Source organism: Magnolia sinica, chromosome 8, assembly GCF_029962835.1.
Source record: "Magnolia sinica isolate HGM2019 chromosome 8, MsV1, whole genome shotgun sequence".
NCBI classification, from domain to species: domain Eukaryota; kingdom Viridiplantae; phylum Streptophyta; class Magnoliopsida; order Magnoliales; family Magnoliaceae; genus Magnolia; species Magnolia sinica.
The window spans coordinates 85680895-85703296 of NC_080580.1; the positions used below are offsets into that span (position 1 = coordinate 85680895).

At 43.4% G+C, this 22402-nt stretch overlaps 2 protein-coding genes across 2 annotated transcripts; both read right to left on the reverse strand.

Moving 5' to 3' along the window:
* Nucleotides 1–10491: 10491 nt before the first annotated feature.
* LOC131254353 (glucan endo-1,3-beta-glucosidase-like) lies at nt 10492–13571 on the reverse strand. The gene is made up of 2 exons (XM_058255342.1): nt 13564–13571; nt 10492–11729 (listed from the first exon to the last, which is right to left on the reverse strand). Exons 1-2 carry the CDS (start codon nt 13569–13571, stop codon nt 10718–10720), a joined length of 1020 nt encoding a protein of 339 aa, XP_058111325.1. The 3' UTR covers nt 10492–10717.
* A 5243-nt stretch (nt 13572–18814) lies between these two features.
* Nucleotides 18815–21691, reverse strand: LOC131253573 (uncharacterized). The gene is made up of 3 exons (XM_058254619.1): nt 21330–21691; nt 20684–20747; nt 18815–19003 (listed from the first exon to the last, which is right to left on the reverse strand). The coding sequence occupies exons 1-3, from the start codon at nt 21624–21626 to the stop codon at nt 18834–18836; spliced, it is 531 nt and encodes a 176-aa protein (XP_058110602.1). The 5' UTR covers nt 21627–21691; the 3' UTR covers nt 18815–18833.
* Between the last annotated feature and the right edge of the window lie 711 nt (nt 21692–22402).

The following is a 22402-nucleotide window of genomic DNA, read 5'->3' on the forward strand; positions in this document are numbered from 1 at the left end:
TCCAAGAACGAGGTAGATCCAAAACTAAAGTGGGGCACATCACTCGAAACAGTGGTAATTGACTTACCACTGTTGAAACCTTCGTGGGGTCACACTCACAGAAGCTTTGGATCAGGATAATATATGGGTTTTCAGTACATCGCCAGTCGGATAACCTTATGAACGGTTTGGATGACTCCGAGAAGGTTTGAACGGTAGGCTTCCATCCCCAATGTTTCCTGTCGCCTGGCGCACTTGAGATTTGGATCTGCATCCGTGAGCTGGTGAAACTGATGGGCGGAGTGTATTTCTCACAGACATCGCGGTGGACCCACATAGGCACGTGAAATTCGCGTCCCTTTGCCTGTTTGCACACGTGCATGTTGTTCCCTTTTTTTACGATCAAGCTGTGTGGGGCCCACTGTCACGTGTAAGCTACATCCAAACCGTTCATTAGATGAGAGCAATCATGATCTTATAACTCACCATGATACATAGTTCAGGTGGACCACACCAACGGGAAAATAGGAAGATATTGGGAAAGGGGTGGCGACCATAGAAACTTTCAAATGGAATGTAGGGTCCACCGGGTTGTGTATAGGTCATCTGAAACATTCATCAGATGTGGCCCACCATGATGAAGGGACCCATCAAAGATTAAGCCATTCGAGAAAGTAGACCACCATAAGTGAGTATGGAGGTGTTTTAAGGGTGATTGCATATTTCTACCTGTTGGGGGGTCCCACCCGAGTTTTGGATCAGAATAATTATTGAGATGCACGATGAGATGAACATAAGAGGGTGAACCAGAATCACGATTTTTAATTTTATTCAACACACATTTCATTAGTGGGCCCCACATGGTATCGTTTGATTAGCGGTGTACACGAACCGGGCTAGCTTGCTCGGTTAGCTCGCTCGGCTCGACTTGAAAAAGTTCGTTTTGGCTCGGTTCAAAGCTGAGTTTGAGCTGGGTCAAGATGATTTTTTGAGCTCAAAAATAAGTTCGAGCTGAGTTTGAGCAGGCTCCAACTCAACTTGATTTGGATTGAATTCACTAGTCTTCATCGTATGTGACTTTGAAATAGGTCAATTGTAGCAGCTAATACACCTGAGACTCCCAAACCATTTTACTTTTATCTTTTACCCATCTGGTCTGTTCATTAGGTCTTCCACACCTTTCACATGCAAGTAACTAGGTCCTTTTTTCGCTTCTTCTTATTCTCTTTTTTTCTTTTTCTTTTTTTCATTTAGAAGATCTAAAATCATGGTTGTGTTTTTCTTATGGATAAAGCCAAACACACTCGTTCGGAGTATGCATGTCTGACTTGAAAAAGTTTGTGAAAATGCTTTTAAAATCATTACCTTACAAATGGTGGAATTTTGAAGTTATAGTTCAGGTGGTTGTGGAAATGCCTCGGTGACAAACTCGATTTGATCTTGGCTCGAACTCAGCCCGACTTGCTGACTGAATCGAGGCCCGAAGACCGAGCTGAGGTCAGATCGACCCGGTGTAGACCCTTACGTTTGATGCCCGCACGTGAAAATGAGTGATCAACGGCCAAAAGTATATAAAAACAAAACTTGTGGCGCCACACCATCCTTTCCGCTAACATGTGGCGCATGTATGACATCCTTATCATGAAAATGGTGGGCCCCACCGTAAAGATCACCCACGTGATAAACAGGAGGGGCAGATTGCCTGTGTGGGAAGCTAGATAGGGCCCACTGTAATGTTTGTGAGAAATCCATACCGTTCATCTGTCTCACCTGCTTATGTTAGGAGATGAGACTAAAAATGTCACGGATCCACAACTTAAGTGGGCCACACAACAGAAACGGTGGGGGAGGGAAATACCCACCATTGAAATCTTCTCAGGGTCCACTATATTGTTTATATGCCATCCAAACCGTTCATAAGGTCATTCCCACTGGGATGAACTATAAATACAACTGTTAGCATGATCCAAAACTTCTGTGGGCCAGGAATTTTTCAACAGTGGCCGTTTAATCCCTACTGTTTCCCGTCTTGTGGCCCACTAGCCTCATTTTCGGGTCTCACTTCCTAACATGAGCTGAAAAAAAATCGGATACTACGTGTGGGATTTATCACAAACATCACGGTGGGCCCCACCAATCTTCCTCCAGCAGTAACTTGCGAGAGTACGAATACCCCACTGAACAGACAACGGACGGTCCGAATGTTGACAGGTGTTGATCGAGCAGCCCGGTTTTCTTAAATGCGATTGTCATGGTGGGGCCCACCTTTGTCATTTTAGCGGCAAAGATGGTACAGTTGCCCGTAGGAGATGAGGTTTGTATTTTGCACGTATCTACGTGGTCCATGCATGGAAAGAGAGTCAAAACGATCGGGCCTATCTTGTGGGGGCGCGGATTAGATACTGACAAGGTCAGTATCCAAATCGCTACTACTGAAATGACGTCACCAAGATCTGTGGGCCCCACCATGATGCATGTGTTATATCCATACCGTTCATCCATTTGGAGAGATCGTTTTATGGCATGATAAAAATAATGAGTAGATCTAAAGTTCAAGTGGACCCCACCATAGAAAGCAGTGGGGATAGTGACATCCACCGTTCAAAACTTCTTACGAGCCACAGAAGTTTCCGATCAAGCTTACATATTTTTTTTTTCACTTCATCTATCTCTATGTTAATTTATGAATAGGTTGGATCTAAAAAATACATCATGGTGGGTGCTATAAATGTTTCAACGGTGGGTGTGACTGATCCCATGGTTTTCTGTGGTGGGACCATTTGAAATTCAGATCTATATCATTCTTTTTCTCATGCCATAAAACGATCTCTAAAAATTGATGGACGGTATGGATACAACACATGCATCATGGTGGGCTCCACAGAGCTTGGTGACGTCACTTCAGTAGCGATCTGTATACTGACCTTCTCAGTATCTAATCCGCGCTATCTTGTGGACTTTTCGGGTCCCTGTCGGAAGTTGAATCGGGGTTTGATGTTTGAACCACACACCACAGCCTAGATTCGCTGGAGAACAGATTGAAGAGGCTCTTCACAGCACATATAGCAATCTGGCATACGAGTGTAAGATCCATCAACTCATCCGCTGGCTCACGTCGTGAACATGCACTGCCCCAGAAATCACACAGGTTAACACATCAGGTTGGCCACACGTGCACATTGATTATAGACCGTTGATCACTATATCCGTTTCTTTCCTGCAACTTGGACCGTTGATGAGTGAATTGGCTGGAGGATTTCTGACCAGGGCATGATTACAGGTATGACCCACCTGATCAATCGCAATGACGTGGCACAAACATCCTGCTGACACATATACTACGAATCGGAGTAGCATTTCATACGGTTGAGCTGTGGTCCTTACATGGACTGCGAGTGTGTTTTCCATGAACAATTTCATCAGTCAGGTATCATTGGGGTATTATATATTGCTGCCATAGAATATACAGATTGAATTTTTCAGTTCGTGCACGTGGGGCCCACTGCTCAGTGATTTAAGAACGTTGATATGATGGGACTTGACATAGAGGGCCAGTAGGTTTTAAGACAGCTCAGGACTGAATGTCTTTGACTCACAGGCAATTCAAATCTTGCAACTATAAAGGGAGTTAGGTCCTGTTTGGAAGTAACTTTCACAAAAAGTTTTTTTTGCAAAAGCAACATTTTCTTAAATTCGCTAAAAATTGATTGTTTTACCTCCTAACTTTCTTTTCTTATCAAAATGGAGGTTAGACTACCAATCTATGTCCATATCAAAATGTGAAAGATATTAATCTATGTCCATATCAAAAAGAAAATGTTATTTGGTGATATCACCAATCAAAAAGAAAAAGGACTAGATTGGACATATTTGATTAATATAGTCCTTTTTGATGTGGACATAGATTGGACATAGATTGGTGATATCAAACCCACCTGGTTGTCCAAATTGAGTTTCATTAATCAATTTTATCAGGTGAAAGATATCAAGAAGCTTCTTGATATTTGGTGCAACCAAACATGCCCTGAACTATATTAAACTATAATATGTGATGTATAATTACTATAAAAATGAGATGTGTTCATTTTTAAGTGCCACCCATCATTTCCTTAGTCAAAGAATCAAACAAATATATTAAGGGCCTCTTTGGTGTCATTTAGAAATGAGTTCATCTTAGTCTAATTAATTAGAATTTGCTATTACATATCATTATTGTTGGTTATCGAGATTTTATTTTGGAAGTTTTTATGAAAAAACCTCTAGCATTCTTATTTACCAAAAAGTACCTTAACTGGGACAAATTACGGAAAGGTGCTTTTGTTGGGCTAAAATGCCTAAAGTTGTTTTTATCTCTTTCCTCTTTCAGAAAGTGGTGGTTCAGTTGATTGCAGCTCCATATTCAACTCATTTAATAATTAGGCCATAATTATTGTTCATATGTACTTACTTTGGCCCCATACCCAATTCATTAAAATCCGACTTGAATAAGAATTTAGGACTCATACCCAACTCATAAAAACAGCTCGCTTGTTTAATAGTTTGCATTTTGGTCCTCATAAATACAAAATAAGGGTGGTAATGAACTGGGCCACCCGTTGAGCGATTCGGCTTAGCCTCGGTTAGGGCTTAGTTGCTAAACTTGGCTGAAAGTTTGGGCTCAAGCCCGAAATCTAGGCCTAGTATTTGGCTCATAATATGCCATGGACAATGATAAAAAGCATAGCCCATTGTCTTAGCGTATGCTATATAGTACATAAGTATTAGTAGTGTGGACATTTAAGTGTGTGTATTAATATGGCTACTTTTGATAGTCTAGTACAATGTGAGGATGAAACACAAGTACTTATGACCTATCGATGTTGTGGACCAATTTTTTACTTTGAACCAAAACTCGGTGGGCCATGAAAAATGCAAATAGTTTCTTCCATTGATTTGAATTTCTCCTTTCTATGGCCCACTAGAAGCTTAGATCAGGCTGCAAAATTCACCTTAGGAGGTTTCATGGGATTCTGCATCTTATGGACCGTTCGGATTCAACACCCATGACACGTGTGCAAAGGTGCGCACGTGCGTAGGTGAGTATGCCTATATATATATATATACTTTTGATACTTTGGTACAATGTGAGGATGAAACACAAATACTTATGATCTATCGATGTTGTGGACCTATGCATATAGTGGATAATTAAGTATGGCATATCCTTTATTGAGGAATGATCTTATTCAATGCAAGTGTGCCAAAAAAAAAAAAAAAACCCTTCAAAAAATTAGGATTCATAAACATGCACTCACTAATTATAGAGTATATAACTTATTTTTTTACTAAAAAGGATAGTAGTAGGCTAGGGCTAGCCAGGGCTGGCCTAGCCCCGGCTAGCCCTAGCATCTAAGGCCAAGCCAGGATTAGGGTTTTGGGCTCTAGGGCCAAAATGAGCCGGGACTAATTCCTAAGATACTCTAGTTAATATCAATTAATTAATCAAAATTTTACAATTTCTTATATTTATATTAATTAACTAATACTATTGTATTTGGTTCTGGTTGGGGCCCACTCGGGTTCATTTTTTAGTGGCCCAAATTGGACCCATTTAAAAATCAAATCTGGTCAGTTTAATTTTGAGAGGTTCGAGGCCTGTCCCATTTGGTAATTTGGGTCAAGTGGACCCACGCCCACTCTATTGGTCCAAAAACCAGACGCAGAGTGCCCTAAATGAACTTGGCTGAGTCTCAACTCAACTCGGAGCCAAATGGGTCCTCCGACTTGTCGAGTCCTCAATCAATGATCATACCATTTGGTAATAAGTGGCACATGGTCTTAGATGGACCACTATGCTTTTGGGCCAAAGCTTGGACATGAATTTAAGGCTTGCAATATGAAAGTGGGCCTCATGTTAAATTTGAAGAAATACCAAATAAATTAATTTCTTACTTACAATAGTAGAAAAGCAACTTATTTTAGATAAGTTTGATTTATGATTAGTTATAAGTAATTTTTTTACTTAAAATTACTTAATCATTTCAAATAATTCTTTTAGCTTTTCTACTTTTCATAGTTATTGAGAGACGCATAGAGATGAAAGAGAGAAAAGGCTGATACGTATATTATTTACCAAACATGCTTATTTGCTTAATAAATCAAATTTAAGATAAGCTACTTAAGGCATAAGTAACTTATCTCAAGTAACTTAGATCCAAACCCTTCAAAATGACCGTGTACAACTGACGGCCCAAGTTTGACATTCTTCACTACTGAGGCCTGGGCTTTCCAAGGGCCCGTTTATCAATTGACCCAGCTACTGTCAATTCAAATTATTAAAAGAAGGCCGGGCCCCACCTGTTGGGAGACCAAATGGGCCGCTGGCCGGGCCAAGAAAACTCAACCGTTTGATTGCCGGGCTTACAGGACCAGACCGATTATTTCAAAATCAGGCCGTAGATCCTCAGACCCGGCTCATTGACAATACTAATTACAGCCTGATGGATCACCAAAGATAGCATTGGTTAGCAGAAGTGAAGAAGTGGGTCCGCCACATGTGCCAACTGGCATCCGTGTGTGAAATCTGAGCCGTTCATGAGATGGGCCCAACTGTCTAAATGCCACGTCATTTTTCGGATCTCATTTGTTTTAAAAAATGTGGCCCATCTGATGACTAGAAATCTCTGATTTTTGAGCCAGTGCATCTACACCGCAAGATTCACCTGATGGACGGCTTATATCTCACATCCATAAACTACAGCCCATCTGCACGCATGCCAATGTGTCATCACACCCGTTTAAAAGGAAATGAACGGCTAAAAGAACATGGGTCCCTACGTGATGAAAGTTCAGACTCACATGTATGTTCAATATTGGCACGTGCACTTGCGTGTGGACGGGGAGGGCGACACATTCGTGCGGGGCCCATGCTTAAACAGCCCGATTGATCAATCTGGACTGTCCATTAGAGCCAGAAAAGATTTCATGGGTTACCATGCAAAACTTACATGGGTGGGATGAATCTAACCATCTGATCAATAATAGCCTGTAACATGGACGGTTAGGATCATTTATGCAAATCAGGTCCAATCAACAATTCGAGTCTTCCACTTGTTGGGACCCATCATGGATTTTGTACATGGCCTAAAGAACAGACGGCTATAAAAATGTAACATCCCATCCAATCGGTACAGTATCCTGAGGCGTCCACGTAGGATTTTACCGCAGGACCGAACGTTTGAAACGTTTGTGGCAGGGATGCCATGAGCAAATTACTCTAAGATTAGCCCATTTGCCTGTATCGGACAGGCCATGGCAAGACTAAGCGCGGGCCGCCAAGCCGGATGACCATTTACAATGAGCTACAGTCCGTCCGGGCTGTACCGCGACGCCGGAAGGTCAGAAAAATCTAGAAATTTAGGGGGTCATAGGGCTCACTGGGCTTGTGGTCCATCGCGGACCGCGGACCCGGAAGACGCTCAGAAGTGGGATCTGGCACTGACTTAATGCACCGCAACTATGCCAGGACCAATCTGGCGCTGGCAAATGGAACCAAGATTTCAGGCTATCCGATCATTGGATCTTTTCCATATTTACCGTGGAGGCCTAATGGATTTTCCTGCGCTTGTCCACCAACTCAAGGACCCGATCGTGGGCCGGTCACCGTTGATCACAAATCGGACCCGTGCGGTCAAACCCCTGGTCCGATCGTCCCCAAATTTTGCGTGGCCCTTCATCAGGCTGTGAAGCACCCATCCTAGAAGTTTCATAGCCTGAGGACCACCAGAATTACTTAAGTCACTAAAATGGACCCCACAGGGCCGTTTAAAGATCAAAGCCTTTGACTCAAACCCCACTTTCGTCTATCCGTTCATTCCCAAATTTTACACGGTTCCTAGGCGGGCCATGAGGCACCTACCCACCGAATTTGGTGGCCAAGGGAGCATTAGGACCACGCCAACCCCGAAAATGTCCCTTGTAGGCTATTTTGGGAATATGAGGGAACTTAAGGCCAAAGGGGCCTAGTCTAGGAAATAAACCCATTCCCTCATAACTCCCTCTCCCATTTGCTACAACCACCAAGGGAGAAAGAGAGTAAAGGGGAGTAAAGAGGAAGAGAGAAAGAGAGGGTGGAGATCCTAGGTAGACCCTAGATCGAGGTGGGCCCCAAGAAAGCCAAACCCTTCATCTCTTTGCCGCTCTTGCAAGGAGAAGACTCCTTCCCTTAGCCCCAACAATCATCCGTGGGTTGCCTAGGTGAGTTTTCATCCATCCTTCTTGAAATTCGAGTAGTATTGTGGATTTGGGTTGGAAATCTAACATGCAATAGCTTGATTTAGGGATTCCGGCCGTCCCACCCGAAAGCCCTCTTTCCTAGGGCGTTTCCCGAGTCTCCAACGAGCCATAGGTACGGACTATTACTCCTAGGTGGCCTAGCACCAATTTCAATACGAGTTTAATGATTATGATTGTTGGTTGATGCATTTAGAGAGTGTAGAGAGAACCTAGGGATTTAAGCCTATTTTAATGGTACTAAATCGTGTGTTTGTTTGGTTTCCTCACAAGATGTTATTTGTGTTTCTCATATGACTTGTTCGAATTTAATGACTGCTTGTTGATGACTTGTTTGATTGCTCATAAGATCGATGCCCTATTGCATGCATGTCCTATTTACCACATGTGAAATTTTTCCATGAGTTGTAGGAAGTGCGCAACTTCCCCACCAACACACCCAACACACATGCACCATTACTCATAAATTGTTAGCTTGTTTATTAGGTGAATCTGGATTATATGATTGAGGTATGAGAACATGACAATCTTGCCTGTTGATACCCCCGTCTGTTGACTTGTTGTGGACCACCATTCAAACCTTGTGGTTGGCCAAGGAAACAAGGAAAGCTAAGGTGGTCTCGTTGGTAGGACCGCCTTGGGGCTAAACCCTCAGATTTGGGCGAGTGTGTGTGGGCGGCTGTAGTTAGACTACGTGGGTTGCTTACACCCGATGTCGTTCCGCCACACGCTTGCCTGGACTCGTGCGGTCTAGTCTATTGTCTGGCCAACCACGATTGTTAACCCTATTTGCTCACATCTGTATGGAACCTGGGACTCCCCACAACCATTGTAGCCCAACTACAACCCACTTGAAATCGGCCCATAGTCTCGTGAGCCAGGCATGGTGGAATAGGACACTGTATCCGAGCTGTCGGCCTACGCTGGGGTATCGCGCCTCCCCGTAGTGACCGCGAGCGATCCCTTCCTCTTAGCACTCCTCATGTGCTTGAAGTCGGGGATGAGGAACCCGACGGGATCACGGACCGCGGGGCCTCGGCCTCACGCATTGGGGGGTCTTGGCCTCGCACCCAGATTAGGGCATTAATAGATGGGGTGTACCAGATTCTCCAATCGGCTGGATGAATGAACTTAACTAATAACTCGGCTAACACGACCGCATCGCATCGCATTAGTTAGGTTGGCGACTCGGCAGTCGAGGTCGCACTGAGGGAGTGTTGGCATTGGCGATCGTTAGATGGCGTCGCACGAGGGAGTGTTGGGCGAGGGCATACATCATATCATCCTGCATGCATGCGCATTAACAAGACTAGACAGATGCTGATGATTGATCGCTTTTCATTAAATTCTTATTACAATTGATGCTTGTTATAACTTATGGCTAATAACACCCACTGAGTTGATCACTCACTCCCACTCTGGGACGGTGTTTTAAAACACCAACCAGACCCTTTTTTAGATGCAGGTGACTCGGGATAGGAGGAGCCTGGAGAGCCGAGCCTAGACGAGGAGGTCGAGCTATCATATTTTCAGCTGATGGAGGGTTCGCCGCCTGCTTGAGGGGCGGGATTGGATGGCTGAGCAATGGGCTCAGTCTCATTCTTTTGGACAGTATATTCTTTTTTTGTTGTTCGTTGGGCAACGCCTTGGTGCGCCCCCTTTCTTTTTGGACTTGTATATATATATATATATATATATATATATATATATATATATATATATATATATATATATATATATTCCGGCCTCTTTCGTCTCAGCAGACTTGTGCGTTCATATTCCATGTTCAGAGTATTTCCGACTGTTAAACCCTAACAGCTCAAATGCATAAATATGTAAAATTGTTTATGGTGACTCTCGAGAACTCGGAAGTCGAGCGGATGCGCGACCCCCGAATTCCAGGGCGTTACAAAAAAAAAGACAATTATGGTCGGTTGGGATCGTCCTATTGGTGTGAGTTTGCATTGTGGCCAATGAAATGCGTGATGAACCTAATGGACGGTCCGGATTACTTGACTTCCGAATCTTGAGATATTTCTAACTTCACAAGGGTGCACTCGATCCAATTTCCCCGGTGCCGTGTTTGGGTGCACCATTGAATTGTATGGCAATAGTCGGTCCAATAACTATTGCAATTCAGTTCAATAGGGCATCCAAACGCGCCCTATCACAATTGAACACTCTTAAAGAGGAAAATACCATTTTTTTAAAAAATTAAATTAAATTCATCTAAGCCGATAACCACACACTAATACGAAATCTACTTATTTAATCCATAACAACGCCCTTGATTCTCCACACGTGTGCATTCCCCTTCCACACGTGTGACATTTTCCGCCACACTCTTACTTGAACTAGACAATACTAGGGATGTACTATGTAGCATGTATCTGTATCGGCCCGAAACAGTCCGATACAGGGCCGATATGGGCCCATATCAGTGGTGAACGATTCAAAACCGACCGATTTAAAACGTTGGGACATGCAACACCGGTTGTTCGTCTGGGTAGAACAGGCCCCAGTGCTGCTCGACCCCGGCCGGCTTCAAATTCTCGTTGAACATAGCAAACACGTACGCCTCGATGGGCCAGGCCCACCTCCGTGGGGTCCCTTGATTGGATGCCACATGATCAATCAAGCCATTGACGTACGTCTCTGCTATTGAAATATTGGCCGCAGATCCTCCATCGGACGGCCATCCACTCTCCGACACTACGATCGGCACTTGGGGTGCGTCCGCTTTCTCCAGGGCCGCGTAGAGGGCGTCCACGATCGCATCAAACAGGTTCATGTAGTAATATGGGCCATCCAGCACAATGAACGTCTTGGATTGAAAGATGGCGTAGTCCAACTTGATATCCCAGGGGTCCGATACATAGCTGAAGTAGGGGTGCACATTGGCTAGAAGTGGGCCACCAGTGATAGCTAGGAATTGGGCTATCGGGCCCATGTAGGCACATGAACTATCCGAGAAGGTACCCGCTGATGGAGGGTAGGATGTGCCCATGATCGACGTACTGACTGACGTGGACACCTTGATCTGACCGTCTAATCCGATAGATTTCAAGACATTGTGTATGTTCTTCACCGCTGGGAGGGCGAACTGGGCCAGATGGCCCGGGATCACCTCGTTCCCTACGGCGATGTATCGGAAACTGACGGCTGGCCAGAACCGTTGGATGTTCTGTTGGACCCAGATGTAGGCTATGGAGATGGAGGATGCGATTGACTGGAGATCCTGGTTGTGGACCCCAACGATCAGCTCGATCCCTGTGTTTTGGAGGGCCTGTAGGGCCTCTGGGTTTGGATCGTAGAGCCTCATTTTGCTGATCTGGTGCTTATGGTACAGTGCCACGACATTGGACGGCTCTGGTAAGTTGTTGCCGAGCATGCCATAGCATACACCCACGTGCGAACCACCTGGAAGAAGTTGCACCTTAGCAATGATACCATGCAGGAATACACACAATCTGGATGATCTTAATGGCAGGCGTCAAGTCCCAACTGTTCCCTGTGGTGGGACCCACCATGAAGATTACACTTATCAATGGTGTGGATTGTGGAATGCCTGACCAGTGGATCGTCCCGGTTTTTCTGCCATGTGATCTTCAAGTTGGGGCCCACCGTTCGCATGGACTGGATTTTCTAGATAAGTGACATATTGGAGGGAAAGACAGGGCTGTATGGTGAGCTATCCTACAGCCGGCTTTATGGTGAATTTTCTTTATAGACAATCACAGTAAAGGTAGGGTACACGTGCATCAATCAAGATGGTCCAAGAAGCGTGTCCCATTTTGGATGGAGAAGATCTACGTACGCGGATGATCCAAAATATTTTAGTTGGTGGCCATCAGATGGACGGTTTAAAAAAAAAGATAAGTTGTTGAAATGATATGACCAATATCATGCAGCCAACCCACATGCTTGGGACGTGGATTTGGTGGATCCGTGACTGTGGGACCCACCTTGATGTATATGTTTTATATCCACGCCGTCCATCCATTTTTGAGCAGGTCCAAATCTCAAGTATAGTTGAATACCAACGGTTGCAAGCAAAAATTACTGGCCGTCCATTCAGTTCAAAATTCCGATGATTAGGACCGTCAATTTGAGCGTGTCCATGACCATCTCAAGATGGGCGGTTCCAATCATCAGAACCTTTCCGCAACTGGGCCACGCCCGGAGCAATGCATTTAGAAAGACTGACACATGGCAGCACGATACACCTATGCAAGATCTGGGCCACTCATCAGATAGGGTGCAATGAACATGCTCAAGACCAAAATCAAGCTGGCCTACTCATCTGGTAGGCCACATGCGTACATGGAATATGCACCATCGAGCATTCTTCTCATGCAAGAGTGGCCCACCTGATGAGTAAACCATCCTGACCAGATGAATGGCTTGGATCTCACACACGTGTGAGTTTACCTGCTAATTTTGGACCAACCATTGCGAGGAATGTGGACAGAGCAAGAAGAGATAGTTGGAATGGGGTAGCCATAGCACAAGCGATTAACATAGCTTTGTACAACCTGAGTTGGATTATTAGCTGATACTAACACAGATTTAAGTATCCTAACTATATTAGAATGTACCATTTTCTATAGGTTTGCTGATTCCACAGGCGTATATCACACTCAGGCACACGTGCTAATATGGAGTACATGTATCAGATCAGATCCTTACATCAGGTGGGCTACAGTGCTTAGATCTTTTGGCCTAACAGTGAGGCCATGTTACACGTCAGGTGGGTCCGAGTAAATAAAACAAATGGATGGCCAGAAAAGAACTGTTTTCATATTCGATTTATTTCGTATCTTGGGGCCACCTGAAAAAACAAACGGCCTGATTTTCGAAGCACAAGATCTAAGGACTATTTCCAACGAGATAGAAAGCTCGGATCTGGAGCAAATGTTGCAGAGTGTGGTTGGGCGGGTTCACACGCGTGTAGGAGTAGCAAAACTCCCATTTTCTCGCGTGGAAAAAGATGCACGGGCGTGATGTACGCTTGGTAAGCGGTTCACGTATCTTCTACTTATCCAATTGAAATGATGGAATCATGGGGTATTTCATTTGAATGGGTGCCTAGGGTGTAACACGTGTGCACACACTATCACACGTGTTCCACACGAACTGGCATTGGGTGTTTAAGATATGAGGATTGGCAATTGCCACGTGGACGTGGCACAATGAGACACACGTGTGCAAGATTTGATCGTCTCATCAAGCCCCTCCCTATACAGAAACTGTGACCGATCCATCCATCCGGTGGGCCACGGTGTTACGAACAGGCGACTAAGTTGCACAAACCTGGCCATGTTTTCTCAACCGTCCATTTTGTTGTCAATCATGGCCACGTGTTATTAGAAGACGGCCAGGCTATTCAAATAGTGGGACCCACTTGATGGCCAGCTTGGATGAGGTGATCGTATGACATGTTGACACATGAGATGGCGTGTGCATGAGGTAGTTTATGCTCTGGTATTTGCCAGCGCGGATTGCGTACTGAGAAACTTCGTACGATGCAGCTTACTGAATAGACTGTGGGCCCACCGTGTTTTATGTGTCTTATCTAATCCGTCCATCCGTTTTATCAGATAATATCAGGGAACTATCCTAAAATCGAGGTATATTCAAACATTAAGTGGATCACACCACAGGAAACAGTGAGGATAGTGAATTCCACCGTTGAAAGCTTCCTCGGGCCCACAGTGATGTTTATTTATCATCCAACCTGTTCATAGAGGTCACATAGACATGGATGAAGAGAAAACTCAAATATCAGGTAGATCGAAAACTTCCTTAGCCCCTGAGATGTTTTCAACAGTAGGGGTTCAATTCTCACCGTTTCCTTTGGTGTGACACATTCGATTTTTAGATATGCTTCAATTCTAAAGTACTGCTTTGAAATGATCTGATAAAACGGATGGATGGTGTGGATTATATGTAATACATCACAGTGGGCCTTAGGAGTTTACTCATTAGCAATCCGCGTTCCGTATTTGCTAAGCTCTGATAGAGAAATTGACCACTGTAGACACTACCTTTTACCAGCGTCTTTTCAAAGCGCCCCAAACTTTGCTTTACCAAAGTAGACCATTCTGTACGGACAATTGTTCAAGTACGAAAATACCCACTACCTATTGCTACGATTATAACTGTAGCCAGAGGAATTTAAGCCACCGTCAGTGCAAGTATATTTTCTTCTGCAAATAGTGTGTCCGTACATAATGGTCTACTTTGGCAAAGCAAAGTTTGGGAGCGCTTTGAAAAGACGCTGGGTAGGTGGTGTCTACAGTGGTCAATTTCTCGCTTTGATAAGTCGAAACTACGATACTCTGGCAGAGTTGATGGTTGATACTCAGGCACTAAGTGCACGTGTCATATAAGTAAGCTCAAACCGTCCGTACGGTGGACCCTAGTTTTAGATTCATCAATTGACATTTAGGATTGTTTATTCCATCTTTAGGAATCATGCCGGGTAGGTCCCACAGTTTAGGACTGTTTACTTTGGGATTATGTATGCCACGTGTCAATTTCTGAGTGCATATTCCTGCAGAGTATCAAATAACTCCCCCCAGATAATAGAATATGTAGCTCTGGTCTGATCCGTGCAATCTATCCTAATACAACTCACTCCCACCTAATCCACGCGTCCAAACAGGCCCTAAGTGGACACGGCAATAAGGGGAGCGGATTAGTTGTGGCTCTTATGTGGGGCCCACCTTGATGTATGGATTCTATATCCACGCCATACATCCGTTTTGCATGATCATTTTGGACGGAGATTGCATAATGACAGATGCTCTGTGGGCCCCGCATGACATATGTGTGTGTGTGTGTGTGTGTGTGTGTGTGTGTGTGTGTGTGTGTGTGTTTTATCTAAGCCATCCATCTAATTTTTCAGATCATTGTAGAGCATGAGCTCAAAAATGGGGGAGATCCAACTCTCTTGTGGACCACGCCACGAGAATACAGTGGAAATCAATGTCTATTATTAAAAAAAATTAGACTCACAATAATGTTTATTTGTCATCCAACCCTAAATGAGGAGAAAGCAAAAATATCAACTTAATCCAAAACTTTTGTGCTTGGGAAAATTTTAATTCACACTTTTCCACTTCCAAGTCAAGGAAGTGTTTCAGCTCACCAAGCTCATTCATCTGGAACTGAACATAGAGAGGTGTTCAATCACCACTCTTTCCCGTGGTGTGGTCCATATGAGATTTGTATCTACTTCATTTTTGGGCTCATAACATAAAATGGCCTGGAAAAAATTGATGGATGGCATGAATAGGACACATACCTCGTTGGACCCATAGAGCACTGTCAATGGCCATATCACTAAGCAATTCACGTCTTATCATTTTAGTGCAGCAACCAAAAATGAAGTCGATCCAAATCTAAGGTGGACCGTACCATAGGAAACAAGGGTGATTGAATGCCCAACCGTAAAAACTTCATAGGGCCCATACTAATGTTTGTTTTCAAAATGTTAATTTGCCATCCAACTTATTAATAAGGTTACATAACTTTGGATAAGGGAAAATAGTTAAGTTTGGATAAGGGAAAATAGCAGGTATTAGTTTGGTTGAAACTTTTGTGGCCCATTATAAGTTTTTTTACGTGAAGCATATGAAATATTGGAAGTACTTTAATATGGATAGTCACACATATCACTCATTTATAGAGGTGATATTCTAGGTATGGGGTGAACTGAGGCCAAGCTAGTGTTGACCCTAGTCCATCTTTAGTTCCTTGAGCCCTAGCCCTAGTTTCACCCTAGACTTAATTGAGCTGAAATGGCCTTTGTTATGGCTTTATGAAAAAAAGAGCAAAGCCATCGATGGTTTGAAATGATGAGTCTTAAGTTACGGGTTGCTTTTTTTTTTTTCTATCCTCTGCCCGTAACAAGCCATACATACAATCAACTTGAATTATTGGAACATGACTCCATATTTAAGGCCCGTTTGGATAGCGCTACGCAAGTTACTTTTTCTACTTAGAGCAGTAAATAAGTAACTTATTTCTTATACATAAGTTTGATTTAGGTAATTTTTTATTTAAAATTACTTAATCATTTCAGTCAAATTTTTTAGCTTTTCTACTCTCATAACTTTGCCGAAGTCAAGCATCAAGAGAGACGAAAGAGAAGAGAAGCCGATATATATGTTGTTTACCCAACATACTTATCTTCTTAATAAGTAGAAAGTAAGATAAGCTACTTAAGGAATAAGTAGCTTATCTTAAGTAACTAACAATCCAAATGCCCCCCTTAATGATTGACTTTGAGCATGGACAATCACCTTAACTTTGTATAATCAATGGGTTGAAATATTCAATCCAAGACATACCCCATCTAAAGCGAGCCCAATCAAATAAACGGTCCAACATGCAGAGCCCTTTCGCATCTTGTTGCAATAAGTTGGGATATATTCAAGGAAAGTTATAGTTAATACCAATTACATATTAATGGCCTTAAACAATCGAACAACACAGGCCCACAAATATTGCATAGAAATATAGATATGTTAATCCCTATCTTTAACGGTTACAATAAATTTATATTTTAAGGATCTTGCTTTTGACTATTTGTCCTTCAGTGCCTAACTTTTAAATTCTTAACCCAAAAAAAAAAGAATATTAAAATATATAATATGAGTGTATTTGGTAAAGGTGCAACTTAAGTAATGATTGCTTATATAGGTATGAATTTTGACAAAGATATTAATAGGTACAAAATTTGAAAATAGGTTTTGATTGTATCACGTTGATGCTTTGAGAAGAGGCACACCATAATGTATGTGTTTTGTTGATGCAAAAATCTGGTTCACCCTCGTCGAGCTCTGAGCACCTGCATAGGAGAATGACAAAGGAGACCTTGGCTAGAGCAAGGGACCCTCCGATGCCAAAGTCAAGCCTGGAATCTGGGTCTAATAGTGTAGAGACGTTCAAGGTGAGAGATTTTGTGTAACTATCCATATAGATGGGTTCCTTATTTACAATGGCCATGGAACATGAAGGTCCGTTAATTTAGGCACGATCTCAACCATTAGGCTAGAAGTAGCGATGTTGTCGGTTACTCTATGATCGTGCGTTATTGGAGTGGATTCAGCTTCGCTGGTAGGCTGTTGATTATCCGAGCCGAGCTTGCCTTAACCAGGCTTCGTTAAGCGGCCGAGGATGACCTAAACCGAGCTTATCCACGCCGAACTTCGTTGGTTGGCTAAGGACGATACAAACTGACTTGGTCAAGATGAGACTAGTGGGGACTTCAGTTGGGGCGCAGTTCTTTGTCTGGTCAGCTCGTTCCAGGCGGCTTCTTAATTCTAATGAGCCACTTGGCCTTTGATGGGTGATTCCGAGCAAGAGCTTGAGATTACGTATTGCTTGGAATTGTTCTCGAGGAATTGGATATTGGTTTTATGCTACTTCCTCCAGACATGATATTGCCGGACTGACCTAAGGGTAGCCGGACTACATTCCTCATAACATGTTTTATCCATGCCGTCCACGCATTTTGTTATATCATTTTATAGCTTGAGCTTAAATGAATGATCTATTGATCGCAAGTGGCAGCCAATGAAAGCATTCGGGTGCTGTTTGAATTCGTCGATTCCAGGTGCGGGCGGTAAATTGGGGACCTCTTTTAAGATGCCTCTTCTGGAGGGTGAACATGCGCGGGAAGTAGAATCTAGTACCAACAAAATCCAGAACAAGGGAATGGGATTCAACTTCTCTTCAGGTACATGAGTTCGCCTTAAGGTGAGTTATCACCCATTCGGAGCAAATATATTAATAACGAGTTATCACCCATTTTACTATGCTACTAATGGTTGTATTTGCTCCACTATTACGCTTAAGCCTGGCTGAGGCACGCTAGCGGGCTCAATAATTTTGAGGCTTGATGGTTACCTTCGAAATCGTGCTATTTTTAAAAAAATCAAAATTCCATTCTCTGAATGACCACAAGGAAATCAGGCTTCTTTAACACTTTTTACGGAGAACTTGCTGAAAATGAGGCACATCAATGACTCTTAGTCTCGTACCCCCCAAAAGGTTTTCAACCATAGGCATTCAATCTCCACTATTTTTTATGGCCTTGTCCACTTGAGCTTTGGACTTCCCTCATCTTTGGGTTCATGCTCTGAAATGGTCTTAAAAAATTAATGAATGTCACGGATATAACACATACATCATGGTGGGGCTTACACGTTATGAGGTCATATTTTGTCATTTTCAAAGTGAAAATTCCATATTACAAGCAGCAATCATTTGTCATAATTATAATTTTACCACTGCTTATATGCATTTACACCAAACTAATTAGGCTCTTAGACCACGTGTTGATGATCTGACCCAAAATTCAATCCATTCCAATCAATAGAGGGAACTTTTCGGCCACCTGATCAGGACGGGCCAAAATTCTATATGCACATGCAATGAACATTTGAAATCGTGATTTCATGACACCCAAACGCACCTTCAACACCATTCATTTCTAAAATTATATATGGAATTATCATTTTTATTTGATATATGGAACTATGACATGAATGAGTTCTTTGTCCTTGGACCACTCATCTTGAGAAGAGCCTTGTAAAGAAATTGCCGGATTTCGACCGCTCCTGGCATTCCACGTGTACATATCGTCCAAGGTTGTCCACTTGCCTGGGCTCGCCCTTGGTGTCTTTACCACACACCTTGCACGTCTTGTCCACCCAACCCTCTTCCACGTATTGTCCGTCCACTAACATCAAAAGAAATTGCTTCACTTAATATTATCTGTTGATTAGGTCATACAGACCTAGATGAAGGGAAAAAAACAAAGATCAACTTGATCCAAAAATTTTATGCCCCCAAAAAAGCTCATTTCCCACACGTGCCGATTTAGCACAGGGACGAGATCTAATCTGTTCATCAAAGTGGCCCCACAAAAGACATGTCCTGAAAATCATACTGCTCCAGGCATCAGGTGGTTGACACATGTACAAAAGACAATTACAATATCAGGATCCAAAAGTATGGTAACTACAATATGTTTGAATGCGTGTGGGGGATTCATGATGTCAATGTGGAATCCAAACCGTACATCTGGTGCATCTCCCCATGTTCACTGTCCATTCAAAATTTCATCCCAACCTACAGCTCAAGTGGTCCACACCATGGGCAGCAATGTGCAATCATGCCTAAAACTGATATATTCACTTTGTTATGGCCCACCTAAATTTTGAAATGGCTTAACTTTCGGCGTGTCCCTTCATCCTGATGGACAGCACCGATGAATGGGTTGGATTGGATGATACATATACACAATAAAATGGACCCCACATTCCAACCAGAAGCTCCTATGGTGAGCATCCCCCTCCCCCATACCCCCATTGTTCCCTCTCTGGGCCCACATGAGCAATCTAGAGGCTGCTGGGGCTTACTGGGCCAGGATGGCCCACCCATCGTGGCAATGGGGAATGATCCCATTCGTTCGATTTGTGTGGGCCCCAGTGATGTGTGGGTACCATCCAAGCCCTCCACTAGATGTGCCAAGATCCCAAAATCCAGCCTGATTCACAACTCAGCCAGGCCCAATAGGAGGAAACGGATTGCCTACTCCCCTGACACCATCCCGGTGGCTGGTGGTCTGTACTTTGTGGGCCCCACCATGATGTACGTGTTTCATCCACTCCGTTCGTTCATTTTTAAAGATCATTTAAGGACGTGATCCTAAAAATGCGAGGGATATAAATCTCATGTGGACCACACGATAGGAAAACACTAGTGATTGGATATCCACCATTACAATCCTCCTACTGCCCACTGTACTGTTTATTTGACATCGAATCTGTTTATTAGGTCATACAAACCCAAATGAAGGGAAAAAAACAAAGATCAACTTGATCCAAAAATTTTATGCCCCCAAAAGGGTTTTAACGGTCGACATTCATTCAACACTTTTTCCTGTAATGTGGTCCACTTGAGATTGGAATATACCTCATTTTTTGTCTCATATCATAAAATGACCTAGAAAAATAGATGGACGGAATGGATGAAACACATACATCATGGTGGAGCCCACGGAGCACCGACCATCAGCCATTGGCTGGTGGCAGGGGGAGTAGCCAATCCATTTCCCACATGGGAGGGAGAAACGGGGGATAATGAAGAGAGGGACCCACCATAAGAAATTCTACATATATTGTGGGGTCCACCGTGTTGTGTGTATGTCATCCAAACCACCCATTCATAAGGCGATCAACGGTTTTCTTTTGCACAGTCAGGTAAAAGCTAGTGGCCAATTATCCATGGAAAGGCCGATCGATCATACGGTTAAGATTGCTAGACGGACGAGATTTTTGAATTATAATTCAGGTGGCCCATTGATTAGGTGGTCCTGATCAATGCTCAATAGTGATGATAGAAAGGCTATATTTACCCTCAATGTAGGATTTGAAGAAATCTTTGTAGGTCCCACCGATCTTCCTCCGAAGCGCTCCATACTGTAAGAAAAAATCATGAATTATTACAAACCGTCCATCGATATATACACGTGTGCACACATAAATACGTGCCATTATGCATATAGATGGCCCACAAAAAGCCCAATGGTCGGTATGGATCGTTCGATCCTTTCAATTTCGCTAAGGCCCATCAATGACTTGATCCAAACCATGTAGCTTTGCTAAGCCCACACGAATAAAGCATGCCGTACGCATAACACCACACGTGCCTAAAAGGCACACGGGGTACAAGATTCAAGCCGTCCATCAGGTGGGTCGCGCTATGCGAATTTGCTGGCCCAAGATTCAGCCCAGTCCACTTATCAAGTGGGCCATAGTCCACAAATCAAATGAGCCTAATAAGTGGACACAACACGAAATTTGAACGATTGTAATGGTGGGAGTTCTTTTCCATGGTGTGGGCCACCAGAGTATTAAATCAGCCTGATTTTTTAGTCCAAAGACAAACACATGGTGGTGCACCTGATGGACGGGGTGGATCTCATCAGGACAAACTCATTACGTCCAGGTCAGCGAAAGTACCCTAACCTAACACATTCCCACATGTATGTGCGTATGTACCTGTTCCTTGGACATTCTTCCGCCAGATTTAGTTTTCTCTGTTGCCTCCTCTAGGAGTAGAGCATCCTCAGCAGACCTTACTTGGGAGAAATCAAGGGCTTCTGTTATGCTTCCAAATAAGGACTGCTTGCTCTTCTTTGCCTCTTCTTCCTCTCCTCCCTTCTCCTCTAATTTGGCCCATACTCCTCCAAAGTTAGGGGTTTTTACAGCCCCCCTACACGTGGAGATGCTTGGGGATAACTGCCCAATAGATGGACAGTAGCAGTTGTGTGATGAGGATAAAGGAAGAGCCCTCATTCCTATTCTTCCTTTTCTTCCCTAAGAATAATCAATTAAAAAAAAAGAGGCTTTTCCTCACTTCCTCATGTTATTGTTATTTATAGAGGGGAAGGTCTTATTGCCTGTACAAGTATGGGGCCCACCTGACGGTAAGATCATGTGGCTGGCTTTTGCTGACTTAGAACAGTAGTTTATTGACAAGTGGCAGGAGTGCAGTACTTACGTTTTTTCTTTTTTTCTTTTTTCCGGAAATTTAGTGGTTTGTGACAGACAACGTGGCCTTTTGGCTAACCTATTGAAAGGTGAGGTGAGATGGGTTGCGGTGGGCCATACAAGACAAATATCAGGTTTGAATCCTCTGGTGGTCAGGAAAAAACAAGAGGTTGAAAATCAATTAGAATATCATGTGGCATGGACAATTCGTAACATAACAAGAGGAACGGCCATGTGTAATCAGGCATCAGAGCCGTTCATACGTAGGTAGACTGATTTACGGTCCACTGACTAGATTCTTATTCCCTGCATGTATTGATCGTTTGTCCTTCGAGCGTGATTTATGAAGCGTGTGCGATCTGACAATCCGACCTCAAGGGCACACCAGTCCATGGGCCATGTTAAGTTTGAGAATATGACCGATGATATAAGCCATCAGATCCAGTAAAGGGCCACTAAAGTGCATCACAAAACTTGGCTAATGATCCAGTGGCTCAGATCATTTGGCTCCTGACACGTGCCTGATTCTACGGTTGTGAGAAACGGCCCCTCATGAGCAATTGATTGGGTAGCCCATCTCA